General features: G+C 44.1%; 1 protein-coding gene across 8 annotated transcripts in view; it reads left to right on the top strand.

Annotated features, from left to right (window-relative positions):
• The window catches only part of HECW1 (HECT, C2 and WW domain containing E3 ubiquitin protein ligase 1), a 317,934-nt gene that overhangs the window by 186,008 nt on the left and 104,042 nt on the right, over positions 1 to 27,884 (top strand). For 6 of the 8 annotated variants that reach the window (XM_064169530.1, XM_064169529.1, XM_064169533.1 and 3 more), the window contains 2 exons: positions 14,084 to 14,162; positions 25,711 to 25,880. In XM_064169530.1, the coding sequence (XP_064025600.1) occupies positions 14,084 to 14,162; positions 25,711 to 25,880 (249 nt within the window). The remainder of the gene's footprint in view (positions 1 to 14,083; positions 14,163 to 25,710; positions 25,881 to 27,884) is intronic. The other 2 variants (XM_064169535.1, XM_064169531.1) reach the window with 1 other exon arrangement.

Raw genomic sequence — 27,884 nt, 5'->3', positions numbered from 1 at the left:
CCTCAGCTCTCTCAGACACTCCTGTGCTCCAGGCCCTTCACCAGCCTCTTCCTGTCCACCTAGCAGCTTTTTTTCCCCTTTTCATGTGTATTTCATGTTTTGCTGTGATGATTGGGCTTTTAAGATTATGGCTCATCTATATCTCAGAGATATCTTGGCTTGCCTGTACCTAAATTCTCACAAAGCCAAAGTGATCCAAAGATATATCTACAATGTTATGTTGAGAAAAGGTTCAGAGACAGCTAAAGAAAGAAAGAATCATTAACTTTTATATTGATCAAGAGGCAGACTTAATGCTTCATAGTTATCTTTTAGGTTTGTATTTCCTGCATACTGAGAGCTGGACAGGATAATCATGTTCCCTTAACGTAGTTTTGCTGATGGGATAAGTTATATAATATTGTATCCTTCTCTAAATAACTTTTGCTGTAAGAATTACTCATGTGAAGGATTAAGAACAAAAGAGGTTGAAGTGGGGAAATGGATGTGGGTCAGTATGTTACATATCAGCAGATGTGCATAAGAATAGTTTTTAATAGAATTTCAACCCTTTGTTCGTTTTTAATCCTTGAATCTCTGGAGAAACATTTTCCACTTCCATTAAATATCTGAGGTGGTTTGTTTGGTTTTTTTTCCCAGCTAGCTAGCTGAGTTCTCAGCCAAGCACATTTCCAGCCATAAGGAAAGGGCGAGCCCCTCCCTCCCCACTTGATATCTCCAGTTTAAAAGCAGGCTTAAGTTCTTATATCTGTAAAGTCTGATGAAAAGCTGCTAAGTTTTTCTTGCACAACTCCCTTTTTAACTCAATGGGTGTGTTTTTTATTTACACCAAGGCCCTTTTGTTCTTAATGATGAGCACAAGTACAAATAGGTTGGACTGGATGATCTTGGAGGTCTCTTCCAACCTGGTTGATTCTATGATTCTATTAACAATATGTTGATATTCTTAGCAGAGGCAGAGGATCACCAGCATCACTCATGGTACTGAACTAACCCAGGGCAGTTGTTAAAGTTTACTTCACAGAATGTGTAATGGACTCTTTCAGGTACTAAGACATTGATGACCTTTTGTGCAGCAGAGTAAGACTGTACCACAACTGTGACTCCTGGGTGAGGTGTCTGAGGGCACCCAATATGTTACCATGAAGCTGATTCAGCAATGGTAGCAGCAACAACCCAACTCTGCTCTCCTGGCCTTGCCCATCACCATTCACACAGTTGCAGGCAAGCCACTTGCTTTCACAAGACTCTGTTTGGCAACTGGAGAGCAGAGGACGTGAAGTTTACATGGAGATGAGAGCCGCTTCTCTTCCATATGAGTGCTGGAAGAGGATGATATGGGTGGTGTGTATAGCATGGGCTACAAACCTCTGCATTGCCTTGCTGTGTTCCATAGAATGCTTTCCTTGGGTTGACTGGAGCATTTGATATGAATTCTGCATTGATTCACATCAAAGCTGACACATGCAATAGAAAACACCTCTGTTGCTGATAAGATGTGACTTACTTATTGAGATCTACAAGAATGATATCATTATACACTCTGTAGTTAATGATTTCTCTGCAGTGACAGTGCTCCTGCATTTAGCTGACATCCTTTTCCCTTCTTGTCATATGTAATGACTTCGTGTTCAGGCATCTTTTGCATCCAATATGCAGAAGGCCAAATCCTTCATGAAACTTTCTGTGATGACCAGGTTACTATAGTGAATTCAGCTGTTGCTAGAGATAATGCTTCTCCTCCCCCAAAGTCTTTGCCATACCTTGAGTTTGCTGTAACACCCCACCACTGTCATTTTCAGGATGAGTCTGGCCTTTGTTTTCTTCTTCCTTCAAACCGGTCAGTGACATTCCCAGCAATGATAGAGCTGGATTTTGTTTAGTCTTTAGAGAAGTCTTAGGTGAGGTGCTACTGAATCCTTTACCTCATGGGAGATGGTAGAGAAGAGGGCAGACTATTCTCACAGTGCATGGTGAAATGTCAGGCCACAGACACAAATTGCAACAAGGGACATTCTGATTAGCCTTCAGGAATTATTTTCCTCTCAAGACAATTGTCAAACATTAGAACAGGCTGTCTAGAGAGCTTGTGGGATTTTCATTCTTGGAGATACTCAAGGCCAAAGTCAGGTAGTGTCAGGTAGTGACAGGACTAGGGGAATGGAGCAAAGCTGAGGGTGGGTAGGTTCAGACTGGATGTGAGGAAGTTCTTCAGTGTAAGAGTGGTGAGAACCTGGAATGGTTTGCCCAGGGAGATGTTTGAGGCCCCTCCCTGGAAGTGTTTAAGGCCAGGCTGGCTGAGGCTGTGGGTAGCCTGATCTAGTGTAGGGTGTCCCTGGGCATGGCAGGGGGGTTGGAACTGGATGATTCTTGTGGTCCCTTCCAACTCTGACTGATTCTATGATTCCGTGAAGTAGACAGGACTGTGAGCAGCCTGCTCTGACTTGGCCCTGCTGTGACTCAGTCAGGTGACTTCATGACATCTCTTCCAATGTTGGTTATTCTATGGCACCTTGATTACAATTAGTATTTCCACCAGCACACTTAAGAATGCTGCTGACTTAAACCCCACTCCTCTAAGAAAGCAGCAGCTTAAGCAAAACAGGAGAGCAAATGCTGTAGCCTTCAGTAACAAAACAGGAAAACAAAGCAGATGGTTTTAAAAAGAAAAATGTAAAAACCAGCCACCCAAACAAACAGGAAAACTCCCTGAGTTTACTGGGATACCATAAACACTTTCTGATGGGTCTGCTGGGTCTCCCTGAAGATAAAGGAGAAACATGGAGTGTGAGTGGAGGCTGCATTAACTAAGTGACTGTAGATACTGCAAAAGGAGATTTTTCTTCTCAGCTTTACCCTTTAAATGCCATCATAACTAGAAAAATGCTCTCTGGAGTGAACTGTTTTACTAGTAATTCAGCAAGATAAAGGGACATTTGAAGTAGCAGAGATACTTCTGTACTATTAAAGTCAGACTATAAATCTCCACAGTCACCTGCCTAAAGTAGGACCCAAGGTTGAAAATGAGGGGTCTGTAGCTCAGTTCTGGAAATAATGGCATTCATATGGAACCATCTTTGGGGTATTCATTTAGAAGAATAAGCATTGCTCACTGCCTTACTGCTTCCTCTGAGATATAAAGGGTCACTGACTCAATTCCCTTGTCCAGGCACTTTGAGAGCAAGGCTAATGCAGTGAGCCTTCCTTCAGACACAGCTCAGCTGAAAGATGTCACTGTCCCTCACATGTGCCAGCATTACATGTCTATCTACATGTCCCCACCCAAACTACATTAGGAGAGTGAGGAGTTTCTGAAGCCCTAATGAAGGCTGCCTGGCAGTGCAAAGCACTGACCAGCAGAGTTCCCCATCTTCTAAAGACATTGTGGATGTGTCAGAGCTTGCAGTCTTTCCCCTACATGTGCCCTCTTTTGATAGCTCTCATCACCCTGCAGAGCAAAGAACCAAAGGATCACAGAATGGCCTCAGCTGGAAATGGCCTTCAGAAGTCATCCAGTCCAGCCCCCTCTGCAGTAAGCAGAGCCAACCTCAACTACATCAGGCATCCCAGAGCCCTGTCAAGACTCATTTTGAACATTCCAGAGACAGGGCCCCAACCACCTTCCTGGGCAAACTCTTCCAATGTTCCACTACCCTCATGGTCCACAACTTGTTCCCAGCATCCAATCCACATCTACTCATCTCTAACTTGAAGCCATTGCCCCTTGTCCTATCACCACAGCCCTTTGTAAACAGTCTTTCTCCATCCTTCCTGTAGGACCCCTTCAGGTACTGTAAAGCTGCCATTAGCTCTCCCTGGAGCCTTCTCTTCTCGAGGCTGAACAACCCCAGCTGCCTCAGCCTGTCCTCACAGCAGAAGTTCTCCCATCCCTTGATCATTTTTGTTCCCCTCTTCTAGAACCATTCCATCAGGTCCATGTCTATTCTACATTGAGGGCTTCAGGCCTGGACTCAGTACTCCAGGTGAGGTCTGACCAGAGCAAAGTGTCAGAATCACCTCCCTGGATCTGCTGGCCATGCTTCTTTCAGTGCAGCCAGGATGTGATTTGCCTTCTAGGCTGCAGTGGCACACTGGCTGCTCATGTCCAGCTTCTTGTCCATCATTACTCCCAAGTCCTTCTCTACAGGGCTGCTTTTTCTCACCTCCTCCTCCAAACTGTATTAATATTGAGGATTGTTCTAGCCCAGGTGCAGGACCCTGCACTTGCTGCACCTCATGATGTTCACCTGGCCCTACCACTGCACACACATTCAGTTATAGGATTCATCCCACCAAGTTGCTGTAGTTGCCACTATGTTGTTGCTTTCCTGTACCAAAGTAGCTTCCAACTCTTGCTATTTGTTGCCCACGCTGCGCACATTGGTGTAGAGGCACTTCAGCTGGGCTGCCAGCCATGTCACCTTCTTAGAGAAGCACCCCACTGCTCACCCAAGGCATTTCATGAGACCTACGCTGCTGTCTCCTATTGCCTCAGAGACCTCTGGCTCACCTCTGGAAGACTTTGTTTCAGTGTTCAAAGCATGCTTCAGGGCAACAGGTTGAAGGCCCTTACTAACACCTCATTTTCCAACCCTGGTTGGTTAAAGGTATTAGCAGCAGTTTTCTAATTCTCCATACAGAAAAAACCCAAACCCTGATTTCTTAGAAGGTTTGAACTTGGAGTCTACAAGGGCAAGTTTTAGGGGGAGTTACAGGATCCAAACAATGTCTTGGCTGCCAGTGGCAAACCTCCTAGTTATTTCAGTGGCTTGTAGGGTCCTGCTTAGCTCTTCCTGATAATCTTTCCAAACAGTTCTTGCTGTCAGAGCACTTGGGCACATGAACACTCAGTGTATGAACCTATGAGGTGTACGAGGCCGATCCTGTCCTGCCTTAGGCAGCTGCCTGGTGTAAAGCTCATCATAAACCCAGGTTATCTTAGCAGCGTTTTTGTGGTTGAGGGTATCTCTGGGAAGCACAAAGCTGTTTAGCAACTTCAAGGAACCTTCTTCCTTTCTAATTCAACCAGACTTTGCTTTGCACATTGGAACATTTAACCCCATGCAGAGATACAGGCTGGGGTCAGAGTGGCTGGAGAGCAGCCAGACAGAGAGGGATCTGGGGGTGCTGATTGATACCCACCTGAACATGAGCCAGCAGTGTGCCCAGGTGGCCAAGAGAGCCAGTGGCATCCTGGCCTGCATCAGGAATGGTGTGGCCAGCAGGAGCAGGGAGGTCATTCTGCCCCTGTACTCTGCACTGCTTAGACCACACCTTGAGTACTGTGTTCAGTTCTGGGCCCCCCAGTTTAGGAGGGACATTGAGATGCTCGAGCGTGTCCAGAGAAGGGCAACGAGGCTGGGGAGAGGCCTTGAGCACAGCCCTATGAGGAGAGGCTGAGGGAGCCTGGAGAAGAGGAGGCTCAGGGGAGACCTCATTGCTGTCTACAACTACCTGAGGGGTGGTTGTGGCCAGGAGGAGGTTGCTCTCTTCTCTCAGGTGGCCAGCACCAGAAGGAGAGGACACAGCCTCAGGCTGTGCCAGGGGAGATTTAGGCTGGAGGTGAGGAGAAAGTTCTTCCCTGAGAGAGTCATTGGACACTGGAATGGGCTGCCCGGGGAGGTGGTGGAGTCTCCCTCCCTGGAGCTGTTCAAGGCAGGATTTTACGTGGCACTTGGTGCCATGGTGTAGCCTTGAGCTCTGTGGTAAAGGGTTGGGCTTGATGATCTGTGAGGTCTCTTCCAACCCTGATGATACTGGGATACTGTGAACTGTGAAGTACTGTCATTTTAAACGTGCTGAGAGACTCGTTGACATTCAGAAGGTCACTGACCTCAAACAGCGTGCAGCCTCAGAGCCAGCACTTGATGAGGTACGCTGCAGAAACCAGACCTCTCAGAAGAAAATGGGCTTCTACTCAGATGTAGTCCAGCCATCAACACAGAAAGCACAAAGCAAAGCCAGTCCATATGCATGTGTGACTGTATTTAATATCTGAAAATCTTAAGAGTTTATTTAAATGAAGTTTCAAAGTGAAGATCAGAATCTCTAATCAAAGCTTTTCCTTTGCTGCCAAAGCATTGCTGAATTTATTAGGCAGAACTGTTGAAACAATTAAAATCTGAAGCTAATAACATTTTGGAATAAAAAGATATTGGACTCTGTAGGAGATACTGATTTGTTGCCTCAATCCTCATTTTTTTTTCTTCTAATTGGAAGCAGGTTCTCTTAACATCCCTCTTTTAGCTTCTGGTTATGCTGAAATACCATTCTACCCACACAGGGTAGACTGGGAAATATGAAATATCTCCATGCCAACATGGAGACCTCATACACTTGGTATGTACTATCATTGAATGCCCTCTTGTCATAACCCTGTTGATAGTTGCCTTCTAGAGGACTTTACTGATGATATGAAGCAGCTGTGTTTTTCTGGTGACTTAGTTGGGCTGCCAGGGTTTGTTAGCTAGAATCTACTGAAAGAATTCATAACATTTTAAAAGTGAAAAAAGTGACTTACCTCCTTGCTACCTTTTCTTAAGGGTTTCTAGGAGAGAGGTTATGGAATGAAAAACTTCTGTCTCCTGAGCATTAGTGAAGTAATCAGTAGCACTGCTGCAAGATGAGGCAAAAGGAGTTTTCTGCAGGAAAAGGGCAATTGTCCAGGTAGAGAAGAGAGCCAATGGCATCCTGGCCTGTATCAGGAACAATGTGGCCAGTAGGATGAGGGAGGTTATTCTGCCCCTGCACTCAACACTGGTCAGGCCACACCTTGAGTACTGTGTCCAGTTCTGGGCCCCTCAATTCAAGACAGATGTTGAGATGTTGGAATGTGTCCAGAGAAAGGTGGCAAACCTGGTGAAAGGCCTGGAACACAAACCCTATGAAGAGAGGCTGGGGGAGCTGGGGGTGTGCAGCCTGCAGAAGAGGAGGCTCAGGGCAGAGCTCATTGCTGTCTGCAACCACCTGAAGGGAGGCTGTAGCCAGGTAGGATTGGTCTCTTCTCCCAGGCAACCAGCAACAGAACAAGGGGACACAGTCTCAAGTTGTGGCAGGGGGAGGTCTAGGCTGGATGTTAGGAGGAAGTTGTTGGCAGAGAGAGTGATTGGCATTGGAATGGGCTGCCCAGGGAGGTGGTGGAGGCACCGTCCCTGGAGGTGTTCAAGCAAAGCCTGGTTGAGGCACTTAGTGCCATGGTCTAGATGACTGAATAGGGCTGGGTGCTAGGTTGGACTGAATGATCTTGGAGGTCTCTTCCAACCTGGTTGATTGTATGATATGTCCACAAAAGACAAGTTATCCTCTGAAGTAGGAAACGGCATCAAGACGGTGGCGTTTTACACATCTAGAAGGTGCTTCCTGTGAAACAAGAGGAAGACACTTCACATGCATGGTCACAGTCCTTCAGGGCTGTGAGCTGCCCATGGAGAGGCCAGCAGGGAGTCAGGCTGCTGCTGGAGAAACTGGCTGCTCTTTGGAAGCACCTGGTGAGAAATACTGGAGAGCCAGCACGGTAGCTTAGCGAGCTAACAACAGGATAAGTGGAGTATGTTGCATTCAAGAGCTGGATAATTCTGTTAGCAAAATGAGGGTTGTAGCTGAAGCACTGCCAGTAATTAGGGCTAGATTTAAAAGTGGTGCCTGGGATTATAGCCATCATTCTGTCAGGGACAGTCACAGAGCTCAGCTTGTCATTTGCTCCTTTCACAGTTTGCCCCTTACACGGTAGTGTGTCCTCTCTTCCCAAGATGTGGAAGAAGTCAGGTGATGGAGAGAAAGGAAGCACTTATTCAGTCTGTCTTTGAGTCCATTTTTTTTTAGAAGCAATTTCTTCTTAAGTACAGCACTTGGGAGGAAATGGGAGTATTCATCCATTTGCATATCTGCTGAGGATTTTCCTCTCTAGGGAGAATGATAGGATATGAAGTGTGAACTTGGGATCATGTCTTGCATTCTTTCACTGAGGAAAGATGCCTCACTGCTGCACCGTGGAAAATGCAAGCCTGTTTCCACTTGCTTAGGGAGTTTTCCTGAGGTTAAGAGTTTGTAGAAATCATGAGGGTAATAGTAAAATAGAAGTGTTAAGAGAGAATGATTTTCTCAGTATCTCTTTGTGACACCTGTACCATGTACACACAGGTCTGTTAAAACAACTGCTCCAGGGTGATTTAAACTGACAGCAGCAAAGCTGTGCAGGGTGGAAAGTGGTCCTCTGCCCTTGCATCGTGCTGAGCAGTCTGGGACCTGTACTTACATCTCAGATGAACTAAGGGATGCACACAGATTAAATGAGCCAAGACAAAGCATCAGCTTCTGCCTTTGCTGCTGACCACTGAATTCAGGCTGTTAACCTTATTTATTTTGCTTTAAATCTGAGTGCAAATTTAAATCTGAGTGCTCTGGAAGAACAGGAACAGAGAATAGGAGCTTGAAGCACTTTGCAGGCAGTTACTGGGCAGACTGTCTTTTGTCCCAGTTCTGCAGGTCCACATCTTTAACTCTAACACATCTAGCAATAGTTTTTTCTGTTGTTGATGTGCAATTTGGGACTGAGTTTAGGCTGGTTTTGACTTTTGATTCACGTCAAATACAGGGTGCAGCCTTCCCTTTGGGCAGTGCTCCCATTTATTAGTTTTCATCCTGAGAGCCACTCCATACAAATAGAAAATACTTTGCTGCTTTACCTCTGTAGTTTTGATGTTTCTTTCATTGCAGACTTCTATCTTCCATATAGGTTTGGTTAGTACTACTTGGAAGTGTGAGCCTCTCTGAATACTTTGATGTGTTCTTAGATCTGCTGCTTGAAAGAGGAGCTCCTGTGAATAGATAATATGGCCCAGGCTAGAACATTACCAGGTTAAAGCACCAATTTAATCTGCATTAAATATTACTGTAGTTACTATGCTGTTAGTGTAAAACAGTCTAGGATTTAATTAGCACCATTCAAAATTGGAACTTGATTGGTCTGAGCATGAGCTCAAGTCCGTAATGTGCGCTATATGAAGTCAACAACTGCAGAAACCAAACAGTGCAGCACTGTTTTTAACATCACTGCAGTTTTCTGGTTTAAATGTAAGAAATACTGCCTGATGTGAGATATTTATAGAGTTATGATCATTAAACATTATCATTCTTTTCCAGCAGAACCTACTGATAGAGAAGTGCTTGAGATTTCTTAAACCAGGTGTTTCTTCTACTTATGGGAAAAGAAACTATCACAGTATCACCAAGGTTGGAAGAGACCTCATAGATCATCAAGTCCAACCCTTTACCACAGAGCTCAAGGCTAGACCATGGCACCAAGTGCCACGTCCAATCCTGCCTTGAACAGCTCCAGGGACGGCGACTCCACCACCTCCCCGGGCAGCCCATTCCAGTGTCCAATGACTCTCTCAGGGAAGAACTTTCTCCTCACCTCCAGCCTAAATCTCCCCTGGCACAGCCTGAGGCTGTGTCCTCTCGGTCTGGTGCTGGCCACCTGAGAGAAGAGAGCAACCTCCTCCTGGCCACAACCTCCCCTCAGGTAGTTGTAGACAGCAATAAGGTCTCCCCTGAGCCTCCTCTTCTCCAGGCTAACCAATCCCAGCTCCCTCAGCCTCTCCTCGTAGGGCTGTGCTCAAGGCCTCTCCCCAGCCTCGTCGCCCTTCTCTGGACACGCTCAAGCATCTCAATGTCCCTCCTAAACTGGGGGGCCCAGAACTGAACACAGGACTCAAGGTGTGGTCTAACCAGTGCAGAGTACAGGGGCAGAATGACCCCAGAATGACTATGCTTAGCTTTGAGTCTGTGTGCACCCACCAGAGCCAAAAATGCCCTTCTGGAGGGGAAAGTGTGATACAAAATGTTATGACTAAAGCATAGCAGTGTTCTTCTCTGCTGTGTGTAGGAAAAGGACTAAGTGCTTTCATTTGTCGACTGTACATGTCTAGCTGTGCAAGAAACATGTAATAGAATTATGTTCATCCTGTTTAATATCAGCAGGACTGGATGTGTGTCCAAAAATATTTGCCTCATCATAAGCTCGAGGTACAAGGATACTGAATAGGGGCACCTAAGGTGTGCTCTGTAAGCCAAGAGCATTGCCCTTGGTACTCCTCCGTGTATTGAGTTAGCCTGGTAGAGAGTAAGGTATTTTAGGAGAAGGTTTTAATTAGCTATGAGCATCTCTGTTTCTTAGCTCCCGCTTTAGCAGTGCACTTTGGAGTTCTGCATCAGCAAGAGCTGATGGGCTGTAGTACTCTGGGATTTCTTCTTTGTTTTTTTTTTTCCCCCATGACACATATTATGGCTAAAGAGCAAAGGAGTCTCAGGGGGTCCTGTGAAGCCTGCCTCCTTTCTCAGTCAGGGTCACATAACTCCCTTCTAGCATTTACAGGAACAAGGAAAGGTGATATCAGGACAAGACACTACTATTTTTAGCTTTCAGTCAGCTCCTTCTTCTTTTTACTCTCTAATGGAAAAAAAAGAAGTGCTACTAAAGGTGGACTTTTTCCTGAGCTGTTCAAGTCCTGAAAGGTCTGGATCTGGCCTCAAGTACCTTCCTATATTTTGCAGGTAACCATCACAGGTACTGGTAGTTGTCTTTTGCCATGCTTCAAAGTTTGGGAAACTGTAGCAGACCAGAAGATTTTATAGTATCTGTGTACTGGAAGTGCCAGTACTTCTCTAACTGCTGAGTGCTGCACTCCCATCAATGGCAATGCACTGGCCCTGATTACAAGCAAGGAAAGCAGAAGGAGGTTTGAGTCTGTTTCAGGAAGCCTTGTTTTTAACCAGAGATTCAGTTAAGGCTGAAGTTGCACCTCACATCCCATCCCTTCATGTTTACATAGGACAGCAACATGTAAAAGAAACCTGAGGGGAGGTTGTGGCCAGGAGGAGGTTGCTCTCTTCTCTCAGGTGGCCAGCGCCAGAACAAGAGGACACAGCCTCAGGCTGTGCCAGGGGAGATTTAGGCTGGAGGTGAGGAGAAAATTCTTCACTGAGAGAGTCATTGGACACTGGAATGGGCTGCCCGGGGAGGTGGTGGAGTCGCCATCCCTGGGGCTGTTCAAGGCAGGATTGGACGTGGCACTTGGTGCCATGGTCTGGCCTTGAGCTCTGTGGTAAAGGGTTGGACTTGATGATCTGTGAGGTCTCTTCCAACCCTGATGATACTGGGATACTGTGGACAGGAAGAAAAATCAGAAAAGCTTTAAAAAGGTGGTCTGGTGTGTTTCAGATAATTGAAAGTAGGTGCTAGACGTGATGGAAATGCCTAGCACCTTGGTCTAGCATTGCCTCCCACAGAGTTACACTAGGACAAACTACAAAGTACATCGTCTGTTTAGTTCTGAGCCCTGTGATTGTGTGTCTGAAGAGCGAGCACTTAGCAGGATAGTGTGAGGTTTACCTGCTGCACAGGATAGATGGATCCTGTAGCAGCAAACACATCTATTTTTCTGTTGTTTCATTTATGGAGCTGGATGATTTTTTATTTGCTTTATATAGCACCAAGCTTTGCTGATGCAGGTTTGGCCACGCTGGAGATTCTCTGCCTACATCAGGATTCATGGCAATGCTCTGGTATAACTACCTCAGTACAGTGTCACTAATGGTCATATAGCTCCAAAAGGGCTATCTAATAGCAACATATATTTAAGTTTTGAACAGGCACCAGCCCCATCATACCCAGCCTAGTCTGTTGAAAGCACAGACTGTTAAATTCTTCATACTGATTTCCTGGCAGATCCAAAAACCCCAGAGAAACATTTAAGGACTGGAGAAAAGGCAGGTTTTGCTAATGTGTGCATGTCTAGGTTGATTGGCCCAGTTACTGTCCTGGACAAAAGCATGAAAAGACCACAAGTGGTAAGCATTAAAGAAGAACATATGTAATAAATGTCAGGCAGTGACACAGTCTGAAAAATACATCTTAACAAAGAAATGTCATCGTTTCTTGGTAGGATCACAGCTTCAGCTGCTAAAGGTCATAAAATCATCATAGACACATAAAATCTGATTCAAATATGTCTCCAGAAATCAGTGGGGGCTTCAGTAAATGTATTGAAAATTCCTTAGCTGAGAAGGCTAAAAGTGCAGTTGCAACTAAAATGATGTTTCTATTGGAAGCTGCTCACAGTCCTACTCTACCCAATAACCTTCTTCCCATTTAAATAGTTCAGAGGAAACAAAGTGATTGTGACAAAAAATCAGGTCCAGCTTTTAAAGCTATGGAAGTGACCTCTGATGAACATCAAGTCCATTCCCTCTGACAAAGCAGGATCACCTAGGGCAGGTCACACAGGATGATGCCCACACTCACCCTGTGTATTTATGATCTAGGCTTTATCTGTGTCTCGACCAGTCAGCTGTGCTTGTTACTTAATCCCTGTTGGCTGGGCTGCTGTGCTCCCTTGCCCAGGTTTTGCACTCTCTGGGGGCAAAGAGCAGCTTGTTTTGTAAGTTAAGCTTGAATACACAATATTTAATATACTGAGCAATGAGTCACAGCTGAGTGGGACTTCAGTTACTGTTTCCTGGCAGAAATTGGAACTTCACTGCATAAATGCTCTTTTTTTCTTTTTTTCTGCCTGGAAGCTGATCTGCAGGAGTGCTGAGGAGCTACAGCTTCCCAGGAGCAGAGCAGCACTTAGTTTCTGACTCCAGACTTGGTGGGAGGTAGAAATAGCAGCTTCATTTCCCTGCTGGACTTGAAGCCTGGCTCCTGATCTTCTTTGCTCTGGTCAGTGAAAGAGCATTAAAAATTGTTGATGATAGGTTCCTCTTGGTACCCCAGACATTGTCTTGAGGGTGTTCTTGCTTCACAGTTCTGATCATGGGCACGCAGTTGCCTGGGTCCTAACTTGCACAACAGCAAGGCCACCAGTAAACTCAAAGACTCAAAGTACAAAAGGTCTTTTTTTTTCCTTTTTTATTTCTTTTTGTCCTCTTCCCCCTCCCCCCCAAGATCCTCTTCAGTGCTTCATGTAATCATAATTCACAGCTGGATTTTGCACAGGGTATCAATAAGCTCTTGGAAGTCTTTCTTACATGTATGCAACAAACTTCCTGAAACAAGATTTTCTGTACTAGTAATAAGATGTTACAAATCCAGAAGCTGTTTTAAAGCTGAGAGCCACATCCTCATCCTTATGCACTACTTTTACCTCCTGGTTAATAAATATTTATTTTATGGCTTGAGAAACTGCTGTATTATAATCACAGTAGTAATTTTGTACCGTTCTGTTTTCTTAAGGAAAAGCCTCCAGGGAGGGATGACTTAGGTCACTCGAGCTTAAATTATTACCTAGATGAAAAAATTGCTTTGATTAATGGTCATGTCATTGATTCTCAGTTATAAACCAGAATTGATACCTGCCTGAACATGAGCCAGCAGTGTGCCCAGGTGGCCAAGAGAGCCAGTGGCATCCTGGCCTGCATCAGGAATGGTGTGGCCAGCAGGAGCAGGGAGGTCATTCTGCCCCTGTACTCTGCACTGGTTAGACCTCACCTTGAGTCCTGTGTTCAGTTCTGGGCCCCCCAGTTTAGGAGGGACATTGAGATGCTTGAGCATGTCCAGAGAAGGGCAATGAGGCTGGGGAGAGGCCTTGAGCACAGCCCTAGGAGGAGAGGCTGAGGGAGCTGGGATTGGTTAGCCTGGAGAAGAGGAGGCTCAGGGGTGACCTTATTGCTGTCTACAACTACCTGAGGGGTGGTTGTGGCCAGGAGGAGGTTGCTCTCTTCTCTCAGGTGGCCAGCACCAGAACAAGAGGACAGAGCCTCAAGCTGCACCAGGGGAAATTTAGGCTGGAGGTGAGGAGAAAGTTCTTCCCTGAGAGAGTCATTGGACACTGGAATGGGCTGCCCGGGGAGGTGGTGGAGTCGCCGTCCCTGGAGCTGTTCAAGGCAGGATTGGACGTGGCACTTGGTGCCATGGTCTGGCCTTGAGCTCTGTGGTGAAGGGTTGGACTTGATGATCTGTGAGGTCTCTTCCAACCCTGGTGATACTGTGATAGAATCTGTAAAGAAGGCAGTTACTAAACAGTTTGTCTGTTCAAGAGTTACTGGACATGACTCTCTCTCACAACTACTCTTCTTCCAGCAGATTTTTAAAAGCATCACCAATGAAGATTCAATCCAGGGACAAGGAAGTCGGAGACTGATCAGCTTTTCTTTGTCAGGTAAGTTGCTGGGGATGTAATGGTTTTAAGCCCAGATAGTGGGAAATTGAAGTTACCAGAACCTTTTATGTGTGTACATATATGTATGTTTGAATATATAGAAGTTCTTGGCTGTTACTCTAGAAATGACACTGAAACAGAGGATTAGTGTCTGATTATTGCCAGTCTCTTCCTTCAATGAGAGTTAGGTACTGAAGTGTTTTGTTCAAGGAGAGTTTTTATGCCTTGCTAGGTGCTGCATATGTAGGTCATATGATGCAAGATAAAGGCATGCACTTTCCTGACAGAGCAAAATGTGTTTTGTGGTAGCACTCTGTTTCATAAATAACATTCCAAAGTCTTGGTCTGGACCTGAGGGAGATCCATGCACTGTGGTGCACGAGTTTGTCTGTATTGCTCAGCAGTAACTCTCAGACTTCTTGAGCCAGAAGACTGCTCTCACTCCCCTAAATTTTCTGAAGTGTGTTCAGCCTCATTACTTGGCATGTCAGCGCAGACTTTGAAGGCTAAATATGGTTTCACGAAGCAGCTACAGACCATTTGATCTGACCTTGGTAAAAGAAGTCTGTAAATCACTCCTAAGGGAAAAAAACCTTTTGTCAAGAGGGAGTAGTTGTGAGTAAGGTTCTTGTTTTGGAGTTTTATGCTTGCTCCCTGATCTTCATTTTCTTATTATCTGGAAGACCAGAAGGATGCTGGATTTGACTTGGAAATTCCTTGAGTAACACAGAGAAAAAAAATTGGCCTAATTAAATTTTCTACAAGTGTAGGCCTTGCTGTCTGAAGTCCTGCACTCAGATAGGCATTGCATGGCTAGGGCTGGGGGATAGGTTGGATTGGATGATCTTGGAGGTCTCTTCCAACCTGGTTGATTCTATGATTCTACATGATTGCTTTAGTTGGGTGACTTATTTCAGGCTTTCCTTTAAGCTGTGTTGAAGTCAGCTATAACTTCCATGGCTCTGTAATAGTAAGAGAAGAGTGCAAGTCAGTGCTTTTCCAAATTAGGTGGCTAGTATGGTTCTTGCTGGGTGATGTTTGCTATGTGGCAGGCTGGGCTGGCATTAGATGGAGCACTTCTAACTCATCACTTGCTTTTGCTAGCTTGGGCACTGGGCACTTGTATAGTTTTGCTAAAACCACACATGTAGCTCAACAAAAAATAAGGAAGTAGAGTTAATATTTTTGAATGTCCTGAAATAGTCTCCAAATGTTGCCCAGAACTGGTAGCTTTTAATTTTTTTTTTTTTTATTATTATTTTTCATGGATTCTTTGGCCTAGGAGACCAAGAGATGTCAGGAGTAATCATTTGTGAGGCTGCTCAATAATGACATCTCAGTGGGCCTTTTTATAAACTAAATTAGCTAATTTACAGCTTGACTCAGAGTATACAAAGCCCATCCCCTGTAATACATGTGGGAGAGCTTATTCTGGAGGTTCACAAGCAGTTAATTTGCATGTATATCAAAACCATGTTAACAGCATCATCATAGGTATTTGAAAAGCTTTGAGCTCACAGTTACTGGATCAAAAAGCTTTGGCATTGAAAGAGTTCAATTGCAGTATTTCAGAATTTTAAAGATTAACACATCATAAGATTTTATTTATTACCTTCTTATATAGTCAACACCAAAAATTGTCTCTCCAAATGCAATTATTGCTGTTCCTGTAACCCTGTTATGCTAGCTAATAAAATGCAAATGAAGGCAGACCTTCCAGAGGCCCTGAAGGGAAGCAATGTTCCTTTCCATTTGCACTACTATTACAGTAATAAACTCTATTGTCATGAGTCCTTTCGGCTCATATAGCCTTCTCCCTTTCAATCTCTCTGTTTTGGTGTACTGTCATCTGCAGTCTCATTACTTAAACTCAGGGTTTCCAAATTAGGGTTATTTTAGCTGCATTTCAAAAGGAAAAGAGAGGAGAATAGAGGAGAACAGAGAAGAGTAGAGGAGAGGAGAGAGGAAGGAAAAAAAAACAGAAAGGAGGAAGGAGGAAAGGAAGTGAGGAAGGAAGGAAGGAGAAGAGAGGAAGGAAGAAGAAGAAAGGAAGGAAGGAAGGGAAGGAAGGAGAAGAAAGGAAGGGAGGAAAGGAAAGAAGGAGAAGGAAAGAATGGGAGGAAGGAAGGAAAGGATGGAAGGGAGGAAAGGGAGGAAGGAAGGAGAAGAAAGGAAGGGAGGAAGGGAAGGAAGGAGAAGAAAGGAAGGGAGGAAAGGAAAGAAGGAGAAGGAAAGAATGGGAGGATGGAAGGGAGGAAAGGAAGGAAGGAGAAGGAAAGATGGAAGGAGGGGAGGAAGGAAGGAAGGAGAAGGGAGGAAGGAAGGAGAAGGAAGGGAGGGAGGAAGGAAGGAGAAGGGAGGGAGGAAGGAAGGGAGGAAAGAAGGAGAAGGGAGGGAGGAAGGGAGGGAGGAAAGGATGGGAGGGAGGAAAGGAAGGAAGAAGAAGGAAAGGATGAAAGGGAAGAAGGAAGGAAGGGAGGAAGGAGGGAAAGAAAGAAATAATAATAAAAGAAAGGTGTAAGAGCATTCCCCTGAATGGAGACCATTGCAGTAGGCACTGCAGCAACGGAGACAGTGTATCATCCAAAGAATGCAAGAGGAACTATGCTTACTACTATCTCAATTTCTTAAAAGGAAAAAAAAAATATCAGAATGGGAGAGAAAAATCTCCAAGCAGGCCAAATCCCAAGAAATCAGTCCATTTCAGCTGGCTGATACTGCTTGCTCCACTGCCTAGGCACCCCAGTGAGACCCTGTTTTAAAATCAACTGTGGAAAGAGTTGGTGGCAAAGTGCTTTATTCTTTCTGTTGATCTACTGAGTGTTTGGTTGGACAAAATTCAACTGGTATCACTGGAAGTTTTCCCTGAGAAATGTCTGGATTGAACAAAAAATGTCAAGGAAAAAAAAAAGTTCAAGGCAAAAGGATATCTCTAGCTTCTTGAGAACAGAAACAGCTCCTACAGTCAGTAGGAGGTTTGTTTTCTTCATATTTGCCTCTTTGGAGACTGGAAGTTGATCCTGTGAAAGGTTAGTTCAGATTAATAGGTTCATTAGCAACTCTGATACCTCAAAGATGGTAATTTTCCATGATTAAGCTTCTTAATAGTTTATGTGGTTTTATTATAGCTTTCATTATTTCAAATACCAAGAGAAGTATCTGTACACCTCATTTAGCTAGATTAAACAGTCTTTCAGGAAGGCCATGCAGCCACTTTGCATTTACTTGCCAACAGGACTTTTTTGCTGTTCCCAGTGAATGTCACACTTCTGATAAGGAGGCTGAAAGTGTCAGAGCACTCTCACATGAAATACAGAGTGAAGAAATGTGCTAAGCTTCTCGAGATGTACCAAGCATGATTGGAGGTTCATGCTTTAGCAGCAGGATAACACATTCACTCCAAGTCCTTCAAATGATGCTGCTGGCTGGTATATTTAGCAAGTGTTATGAGGTTTTCATGACATGCCTCCTAGCTGTATGCTGCATCAAGTAACTTTGCTCAGGCTTTAATATCTCACGTATGTGTTTGCAGCCTTCTTGTTTACAAGTGTTCTTGTGGAACAAATGGCTGGAAGAGCTGGAGATTTCACAAATATTCAGGCATTTATCCTCTTAACAGTTCTTAAAGAAACATTCTTAGTTATTTTTAATGTGGTTTTCATACCAGACAGTCAGGTAATATCAGTTGGTTTATGGAAGTCAGAGTATAAATAACAACTGAAAAAATGATTCTGTCTGCTAGAGGTCATTTTGACAATAATAGTTGCCACAAAATGGTTGATGCACAGTGCACTTTATCTTCCAACCATTCTTTGGGCAACCTAGTGGCTGACTTTATAACAGGACTTGCAAAGATTTACTTGCCCATAGGTGAGAGGCTCTTTTGTGCCTCTTGGTGAATCTTGGGTAAACAGAGTTTTGTTATTCCTTCTGTTATTCCCCAGTTTAAGAGGGACAGGGTTCTGTAGAGGGATATGAGGATGATTAAGGGGCTGGAGCACGGCCTGATGAGGAGAGGCTGAGTGACTTGGGGCTTTTTAGTCTGGAGAAGAGAAGACTGAGAGGGGATTTAATCAATGTTTATAAACATCTGAGGGCTGGGGGTCAGGAGAGGGGGGGACAGGCTCTGCTCACTTGCTCCCTCTGATAGGACAAGGAGCATTGGGTGTAAGTTGCAGCACAAGAGGTTCCAGATCAACACAAGGGAAACTTCTTTACTGTAAGGGTGACAGAGCACTGGCACAGGCTGCCCAGAATGGTTGTGGAGTCTCCTTCTCTGGAGACTTTCAAGACCTGTCTGGATGTGCTCCTCTGTCATCTGTGCTAGATTGTGTGGTCCTGGTCTGCCAGGGGGATTGAACTTGATAATCTCTTTGGATCCCTTCCAACTCCTAACATCCTGTGACCCTATGAAGCTACCACTTTATCTCAGGGTAGTGTATATGAATGCTACCCTCTAAGATAGATCCTACTTGTTCTGGTCAAGCTCTACAAAAGGACCACTGACAGGTTAGCACCCTGGCAGTGGCTGTACCTCATTAGCAGTCAGCCCAGATACCAGTCCTATTCAAGTACATATTTCCCAGTGTCAGAAACAGAGGGGAATTCACAAAGAAAAACTGAAGGCAAATGTTGGAGCTGCCCCTTCATACCCTAATTAGCAACTCTTTTGTGGTGATGGATGATGAAGATGATTTATTGTGCCTTGATACATAATTTCTGAGGATCTCAGGAAGATGGCAGCAGTTTTACTTTGTCGTTAGTGAGCAGATCACAGAGATAATACATTTCATTTTGTTATTCATCAAGCTAAACCACAGTCTAAATTGACTGTGGTCTTTTCAGTGATCCCAGTATCACCAAGGTTGGGAGCGACCTCATAGATCATCAAGTCCAACCCTTTACCACACAGCTTAAGGCTAGACCATGGCACCAAGTGCCACGTCCAATCCTGCCTTGAACAGGTCCTGATAGCTTTGCAGTGCTTCATTAGTGATGCTTATAGATACATTTTGGACATGCCTGTCCTAACTCAGAATGTCATTGTCTTCTCAGAGGATCAAGTAGCTCATGAGGAAGAGTATGATATCCTGGTTCCAAGAACATGAGGTTGATCTGCTAAATAAGAAAAATGTGACTTTGGTGATCTGACCACAGAATTTCTGGGGCTTACTGATCTCTCCTGCAGGAGTCATTGTAGGTAACTGCAAGACATCTATTGCCACCAGTTGGATGGTGCTTGGAAACGTGAAGGACATTCACTACTGCTTGTCCTTTGCTGCAAGGAGTTTGCTAACTGTGGTAGAATATCAGTGTCAGTTTCTCAAAGGTAGTAGATCTGCTATTCATTAGTTTTTGATGCTTCTCTTCACTTGTAGACTCTGTTTACTCAACTGAAATATGCAGTTTCAAGAGACTGAGTGGACTCAGTCTTCTTTGCAGAATAGCCTTGGGAATTTCTATCAAAGTTCTTCCACAGATATTGGCAAAGATTTCTCAAACATGGGACAGAACAGCTTCAAACCCCTTCACCTCTACTGACAGAATGATGACCTGACTTAATGTAGTTAATTTAGAAAACAGACTGCTCAGACCCTGGTTTTTGCTCTGATTTTCCATCCTTTGCTGTCATGCTCCTACAGTTAGCAGGGGACTGGATCAGTCCCTTGCTATGTCTGCAGGGAACTGAAACACCATCTACAACAGAAAATCTGCTTGCTGAGTATGACAAAATTGGACTTGCAAACAAAATCATCCCTCTTCCCTGACTTTCGACAGCTTAGTCACTTGTATTGGGCAAAAGAAAACATAATAAAACACAAACTGTGTCTTTTGGAATTAATATCCCCCCCTGGTTCCATGTTATGCAAATAAATGCATGCTGGTTTCCAGATTGCCACAGAAATAGTGTCCATCACTGTGTGGCCATCAGTGCCCCCAGGTTTGTAGTGCTGTATGGAGAATGGATTTGCAGAATGATCCTTTCCAAGGCAGTCAGGGAAGTTTATGGCACACCTTAGGGACAGGCTATACAGACAGGAGTTACCTAGAGCATTTACTCCTTAGATATCACCCAGAAATCATCATATAGGAAAGGGAAGCCCTGAATATTCAGCCACTCTGCTGTGCTGAGACTTCATCTAGAGTACTGTGTCCACAAGAGGGACAGGAACCTGCTGGAGCACCTCTCCCATGAAGACAGGCTGCAAGAGTTTGAGCTGTTCAGCTTGGAGAAGGGAAGGCTCCAGGAAGACATTAGAGCTACATTTCAACATCTGAAGGGAACCTACAAGAAGGCTGAGGACAGACTGTTTAGAAGAGACAAATATTTTCATTTGAGAAGGCAGAATAGCTTGGAATACCTCTGCTGTGATGATAGGTTAAGGGAACTGGGATTGTTCAGTCTGGAGAAGACTCCAGAGGGACCTTGGAGCAGCCTTCCAATACCTGAAGGGAACTTACAGAAAGACTGGAGAGGGATTTTTTACAACAGTGTCCACTAATAAGTAAGGGGAAATGGATTTAAATTGAAGGAGAATAGGTTTAGACTGGATCTTAGGAGGAAATATTTACTACAAGGGTGGCAAGACTCTGGAATGGATTGTTCAAGGACAGGTTGGATGGAGCCTTGAATAACCTGGTCTGGTTGAGAGGCATCCCTGCCCATGGCAGGGAGGTTGGATTAGATGACCTCTAAGGTCTCTTCCAGTCTAAGCTGTTCTATGATTCTATGAAATCTTCTGCTTCCATGTTCTATAGCAGCGGCAAGAGAGTACCTGAGCCTTTGGTTACAATGAGTTACAGCATCTGTAGGTTCTCCTTCAAAATAGAATTATGGAATTGTCAGGGCTGGAAGACACCTCAAGGATCATCCAGTTCCAACACCCTGGCTGTGGGCAGGGACACCTGATCAGGTTGCTCAGAGCCCCATTCATCCTGGCCTTAAAATCTTCTGGAGATGGGGCTTGCACCACCTCCCTGGGCAACATGTTCCAGTGTCTCACCACCCTCATGGTGAAGAACTTTTTTCCTAACATCCAATCTGAATCTACCCACTTCTAGTTTTGCTCCATTCCCCCTAGTCCTAACACTACCTGACATCCTAAAAAGTCCCTCACCAGCTTTCTGGTAGGTCCTGTTCAGATACTGGAAGGCCACATGTGATGGTTTGGGGGTTACCCCGCCCCCCCACACTTTGTATTTGCCCCAGCTAACTCAGACGGACCCTGGGAATATAGATGAAGCAATTTATTTACAGCTAGCAGAATTTACAAGCAGCTATTTACAATATATACACTTATATACAATTATATACAGAAATATACAAAGGATAAACGATATGAAAGCACAACTCCCCTCCCAGAAACCTGAGTCCCCAGGAGGGGCTCTCAAACCACCCCAACACCTCCCCCCGGCCCTCTCAACCTTACCCCAGTTCTCAGGAAGAAGAGAGGTGCAGCCAAGAGGTTAGGGAGCAAGGTTAGTAGGAGCAGGGTTAATGAGATGTGACCAGGTCTAAGTCAAAAGCAAGAGTGAGAAACAAAATGGAGAAAAAGTCTTTCTTCTTCCCAGAGTTCTCAGCGAGACTGTGAGAGAAGTTGACATCAATTGTTTTAATTTCACTGCCCATTATCTAGTTCTGTTACCAAAACATTCCAGCTTGCTTCAAACTAGCACACCACAGTAAGATCCCCTCTCCTCTCCAGAATGAACATACCCAACTCTCTCAGTCTGTCTCCAGAAGAGAGGAGCTCCAGCCCTCTGATCATCCTCATGGCACTTCTCTGGACACCTTCCAGCATGTCCATATCCTTCTTGTAATAGAGGTTCCAGGACTGGATGCAGTACTTAGGGTAGGGTCTCACCAGAGTGGAGCAGAGGGGGAGAATCACCTCCCTTGACCTGCTGGCCACACTTCTCCTGATGCAGCCCAGGTTAAGGTTACAGTCAAATTAAATGGGTTTCTCCTGGATATCTGCAGATACCAATGCAGCTTTATTCAGAGCTTGTGCCTTTTTTGATGCTCTCTTTTTCACAGTGCTGAGAAATTGTGGCAAGATAGGCAAGTATAACTGGGATGTTTGTCCTTGAGAAAGCTATTTCTGCTATCCCACTGTGTACTCTGGACATTAAAAATTGAAGTTTCTAACTGATATTTTTACACAATTTGTTGTATTATGCAACTTAAGCAAGAAAGTTGCTGTTTATGCATAGCTAAATTATCTTTTCTCACCCATACCACAAATTAGACTAAGTTTAGGAGTACCTTCACCTTCATGGCTGTGCTTAAGTCCCATAACTGGAAAGAGGCTGGTAGGTAATCACAAAATGTATGCTCTTTGTCATATATAATATGTAATATACATAATTGAGTGCTAGTTCTTTTCTTTTTTGTCTAGCAATAGACCATTTCTTTTCACAGTGGTACCCAAAGGTTGTGCAGCCTCTCTTTGAAGGAAAAAAACCCTCAGAAATACACACAGCAATAAATAATTCAGTTCCAGAATCTTTTGAGGAAACATCAGAGAGAAAGAAAATAAGATCCCAGAGGTCTTTCTCTTCTCTTCTCTCACATGTTCACAGCCTGACACTATTAAGCTACCAGTGCTCATCATTCACAGTGCTTTTGCAGTTTTGGTTTCTATTGCTGGAATGTATTTTTAACAGCACCATTTCCAAAGCAAAAGAGTTTGCCATGTAGGACTTCAGCAAGCTTAGTAGATGAGATATGTGCTGGTTCCATAGAGATTGGACACTCAGAACCAGGACAGTACATATAGTCAGCAGTAGAACTTTCAGATAGGCTAATAGCAGTGAGAGCTATTTTTTGTTTCTTGTGACATTCTGTAACAATTAGGAGAGTCTTCAAACACAGTCTGTTTCAGGACCATCTGTCCAACAGCTTTGGACTATTTGCAACATGCATTGTGTGCTGGAAGAGATGATTAAAAGCAACCAGAACAAAAACATTTCTTTTCAGCTTGCACGTTTTATTGTGTTGGTTACTGCCATATGTTAAAGAAGCACAATACAACTGAGTGAGTCTTATCCCTGCTCTTGATACAGCAGTTTTCTGATGCTGATGGTGTAGAATGTGTATGATGTTCAGATTCATCCAGAATATCTGCCTGGAGGGTTTTACATGGTCTCCTGCAACCTGCCAGCATAATTAGGTTTTTAATCAGAAGACAATTAAGAGACTGTGAAAATTAATGGTTTTAAAGCTTGCCTGATTAAAAAATATGTGTTTAAATTGAATGTTTAGGTATATACATCTAAGCAGCTTTGTAAACTGTTGTGACTAATATTTTGTGCCTTTTCAGTATAGCAAGAGAAACTAGGCAGAGTGCAGTTCAAGGTAAAATGAAGCTCTAAACAGAGGAGGAGAATCTCACAGGTTCACAGATAGCATTGACTTGGAAGGGACCCTCAAAAGTCATCTTGTCCAATGCCCCTGTAGTCAGCAGGGACACCTCCAACTAGATCAGGCTGCCCAGGGCCACATCAAGCCTGATATTGAATGTCTTCAGGAACAGTGCCTCAACCACATCCCTGTGCAACCTGTTGCAGTATTTTAACATTCTCATAGTAAAGAACTTCTTCCTTATGTACAACCTAAACCTACCCTGCTCCACTTCCAAACCATTTCTCCTCATCCTATTGCTACAAGCACTTCTAAACATTCCATCCCCAGTCTTCTTGTAGGTTCCCTTCAGATATTGAAATGTAGCTCTAATGTCTTCCTGGAGCCTAAAGTTTCCTCCTAATGTCCAACCTGAATCTACCCTGCTCCAGTTTGAAACCATTGACTCTTCTGAACTGTCCTTGCCCAGCCTTCCTTTAGGTCCCCTTTGGATACTGAAAATCAATTACAAGGTCTCCCCATGATCTTCTCTTTTCCAAGCTGAACAATCCCAGCTCTCCCAGCCTGTCTTCATAGCAGAGGTGCTTCAGCCCTCTCATATCTTTGTGGCCCTCCTCTGAACTCGCTCCAGCAGTTTCCTGTCCCTCATGTATTGCAGGTCCCATTGCTGGACACAGTACTTCAAGCGAGGTCTCACCAGAGCAGAGCAGAGTGACAGAATCATCTCACTCAGTCTGCTGGACCTGCTTCTTTTGCTGCAGCCAGTGATGCAATTTGCCTTCTGGGCTGCCAGTGCACATTGTTGGCTCATGTCCAAGCATCTCTTCCAGCAATACCCCCAAGCCCTTCTCTGCAGGGATTTAAACAGAGAAGGCAAATCTCCATGCAGAGTGGTGGAAAATAAATCAGCTACTGACCTCACTGATAGGAAGAAGTGCTCATATTTTCCAGAGAAAGCTTAGAATGCATCTGGAAGAAACAAAGGCCAGAGGCTTTAGTTTGTAGCTGAAACTAGTGATATACCAGTAGATGGGTTTGCATTTCATGGATTTCACAGGGACAAATCACAATGAATTTGATGTCTAACTAAACATTATGACTAATTTTTTTAATAAGTGCCTGGGGATTTTTTTTTTGCCTGCACAACTCATGTAGTGGAGTTCTGCAGCTAAAATGTTTTGCTTTGATTTGGTGCATTATATACAAGAGTTCTCCTAAGTTACAGCAGGTACAGTTAACCTAGTCAGGGAAGGAAATAAGATGGAGAAAAAAAATTACTTCTCAGCTAGAAAGAAAGTGGTCCCAGTTGAAGAGGGGCAGGGATGTGCTTGAGAGAGTCCAGCAGAGGGCTAAGAGGATGATTAAAGGACTGGAGCACTGCCTGATGAGGAGAGGCTGAGCAACTTGGGGCTTTTAGTCTGGAGAAGACTGAGAGGGGATTTAATCAATGTTTATAAATATTTAAGGACTAGGGGTCAGGAGGGGGGGAACAGGCTCTGCTCACTTGCTCCCTCTGATAGGACAAGGAGCAATGGGTGTAAGTTGCAGCACAGGAGGTTCCAGCTCAACACAAGGGGGAACTTCTTTACTGTAAGGGTGACAGAGCACTGGCACAGGCTGCCCAGAGTGGTTGTGGAGTCTCCTTCTCTGGAGCCTTTCAAGGCCTGTCTGGATGTGCTGCTGTGTGACCTAACCTAGATAGTATTGTCCTGCTCTGGCAGGAGGGTTGGACTCTATGATCTCTTTGGATCCCTTCCAACCCCTAACATCCTGTCACCCTGTGGTCAAAAAGTTAGGATTAATAGATAGATAAAATGGATACCTATGAGAACTGATACACACTGGATCCTCAGTGCCTGTCTGTGTGAGCAAACAAATGGCTTTTTCAGAGCAGTTCTGCCACTATCAGCAGATCACTTTTAAATTGCATGAATAATGGTTTAGAAGCAAATCACTCTGCACAATGAGGTTGTAAAATTTGATGTTTCATTATATGGCATCTGTAATTCCTGAATCCCAAGATCCTTGTGCTTTGGCTTTACATTATCACAGAAACATTGTGACTTCTCTTCGTGTCCTTGCCTTATTATTTGAAACCCTTTCCTGTTTTCCATATGCATTTCTTAACATCTCAGAGAGCTACTTGGAATGTGAAATGCAAGCTGTTAATTTACCTTCTTTCAGATTTCCAGGCTTTTGGTCTGAAGAAAGGAATGTTCTTCAATCCAGATCCTTATCTAAAGATTTCAATCCAGCCTGGCAAACACAGCATCTTCCCAGCGCTTCCTCATCACGGACAGGAGAAGAGATCTAAGATCATGTGTAACACTGTTAACCCAATCTGGCAAGGAGAGGTAAGCCCTTTTGAGTGTCTTGCAGAGACCATGGAAATAACTCTAGCAGTGTCTCTTCTTAAAATATATATATATATTTAAATAATAATCATTTAATTCTTGGCTAAACAGTTGTTGACCTGACTGTGCTTGACCTTGTTGGATTTCATGACTTCTTGTCTTAATGCAAAAGTGACACATGAAAAGTTTCTGAATGAGTTGTGCATTGTGGATACAGTTTATGAAGTTGTTAATTATTTAAGGCAGGCATGAAACAGAATTGGAAAATAAACTTGGATAGCATGAAGGGCTGCTGCTGGATTGTCACAGTGTTCTTACACAGAGAGGAGACTTAGTGTACAGTGGAACAAGAGCAGCATGCAAATAAAAAGAATCTGATTGAAAAGCATTGGTGGCAATCTAAATTAAAGGCAACTTTGGCACATTTGCCCATCACCTTGAAGAAATGCTTTCTTGTCTGCTGCTGCTTGTTGGAAGGCTTAGTAGGTATTAATGAGATCTGAGAGTTCAATTGCTGCCTGCTGTTTTTAAATTACACACAAAATGACAACAGGCAGCAAAGAATAAGGAATTGCTTGGGAATTAAAGGAGCCTGGCATAATGGGTGTGATTTACTGGTGTTCTCTGTCAGACCAATATCTCCACTGCAGGAAAGAGTAAAAGTAAGTAGACTAAATAGATTTACTGAAATTAGAATGCAAATGGTAAAGTAGCCTAGGGTTAATTAGGTCAGACTATATAGTCAGGAAAGTGTGAGTAGGGATAAAAGACAGCAGCAATGGCACTGAATAGTCTTATGAGGAGGATGGTGAGAAAACTAGGTACCACATCAGGTTATGTGACAGGAGAGCCTGTCGTGGGGGAGCTTATATGCAGGGTGGGGGACAACCTTGAAACTAGGCTGAGAAAAACACCTTCTAACAGGGCTTACTTAAGTGGAAGGCTCAATTGTGAGACATCCACCAAGCTCTAACTTCTCTGTAGCTCCGGTCACCAGATGTATCTGACTGAAAGATCCAAAGCCAATCTATGAGTAGCTGGAACTGACATGCAGGATCAGGGAGCAGGCAGATTTTTCATTAGAGTGCATGAGACAGGCCTAGAGGCAGACAGGCACAAAGTGGAAACTTGGTGCATGTGTGTCACACTCAGTATATGCAATCATGGGAGCTAGCAGCAATTGTGGATGCCAGGGGTTGGCACTCAGATGAAGACACAGGGTATGGATGTGGTCCCACCATTTCAGCCAGAGTTAACTGCTGAGGAGACTGTCCTTATCCTAAGAGACATGTGACAACTGTGTTGATGGATGCTGAAAGCAGACTTTTTAGAAGCACTCAGTATTGGTCAGAAGTCTTTTCTTAAGAAAACCCCCAGCCAATGTAATCTGTTCTTACTTCGAGATGTATTAGTATCCCTGGAGGAGAAAATAGCCAAAGAGTAAGAATGTGGCTCTGATAAAATGTCAAGGGTGTCTTCTCCTCAGGCCATGGGGAATGGCTGAGTTCATGGCCTGACATTTCTTTTCCAGTAGAGTTTGGCAGGAAGAAAAAGAAGAAACAATGAGATGGCCTAATTATGGACATCAGAAAGCAAAAGAGCACAGCTGTCTTCCAGCTTCTCTTTTCAACCCCCTGGTTTCTTGGTTGCGTGCAAGCACACAGCTTCTCCCTTTCTCTTGTTGGTCTGTTAGTGGCTAAGGAGTCTGAACCAGCCAAGCTGTCATTAAATATGTTCTTCTGCATTCCCTTCACCTGATACTGAGCTGTTTAACTGCATGCTTTTGTGATGCAGTTTATGCTCAGGAGCTACTCTTAAGTCTTTGTTCTGCTGCTGAAAACCCACATTAGTTTCTTTTGCGTAGAGGACCCTAGGCTTAATTTTCTTCAGCTTCTTTCCTTTGTGAGGCAAGGGGAGGAGGACTGCAAACTGTTGCTGAATTATAACAGTATCATTCTTCTGTCCACCCTTCTTATTGGTGGATGTGAATATATGAAGAGAAAA

The sequence above is a fragment of the Pogoniulus pusillus genome, chromosome 32, assembly GCF_015220805.1.
Source record: "Pogoniulus pusillus isolate bPogPus1 chromosome 32, bPogPus1.pri, whole genome shotgun sequence".
Lineage (NCBI taxonomy): Eukaryota > Metazoa > Chordata > Aves > Piciformes > Lybiidae > Pogoniulus > Pogoniulus pusillus.
The sequence above is the reverse complement of the archived record's forward strand: the minus strand, read 5'-3'. Positions and strand labels throughout refer to the sequence as shown.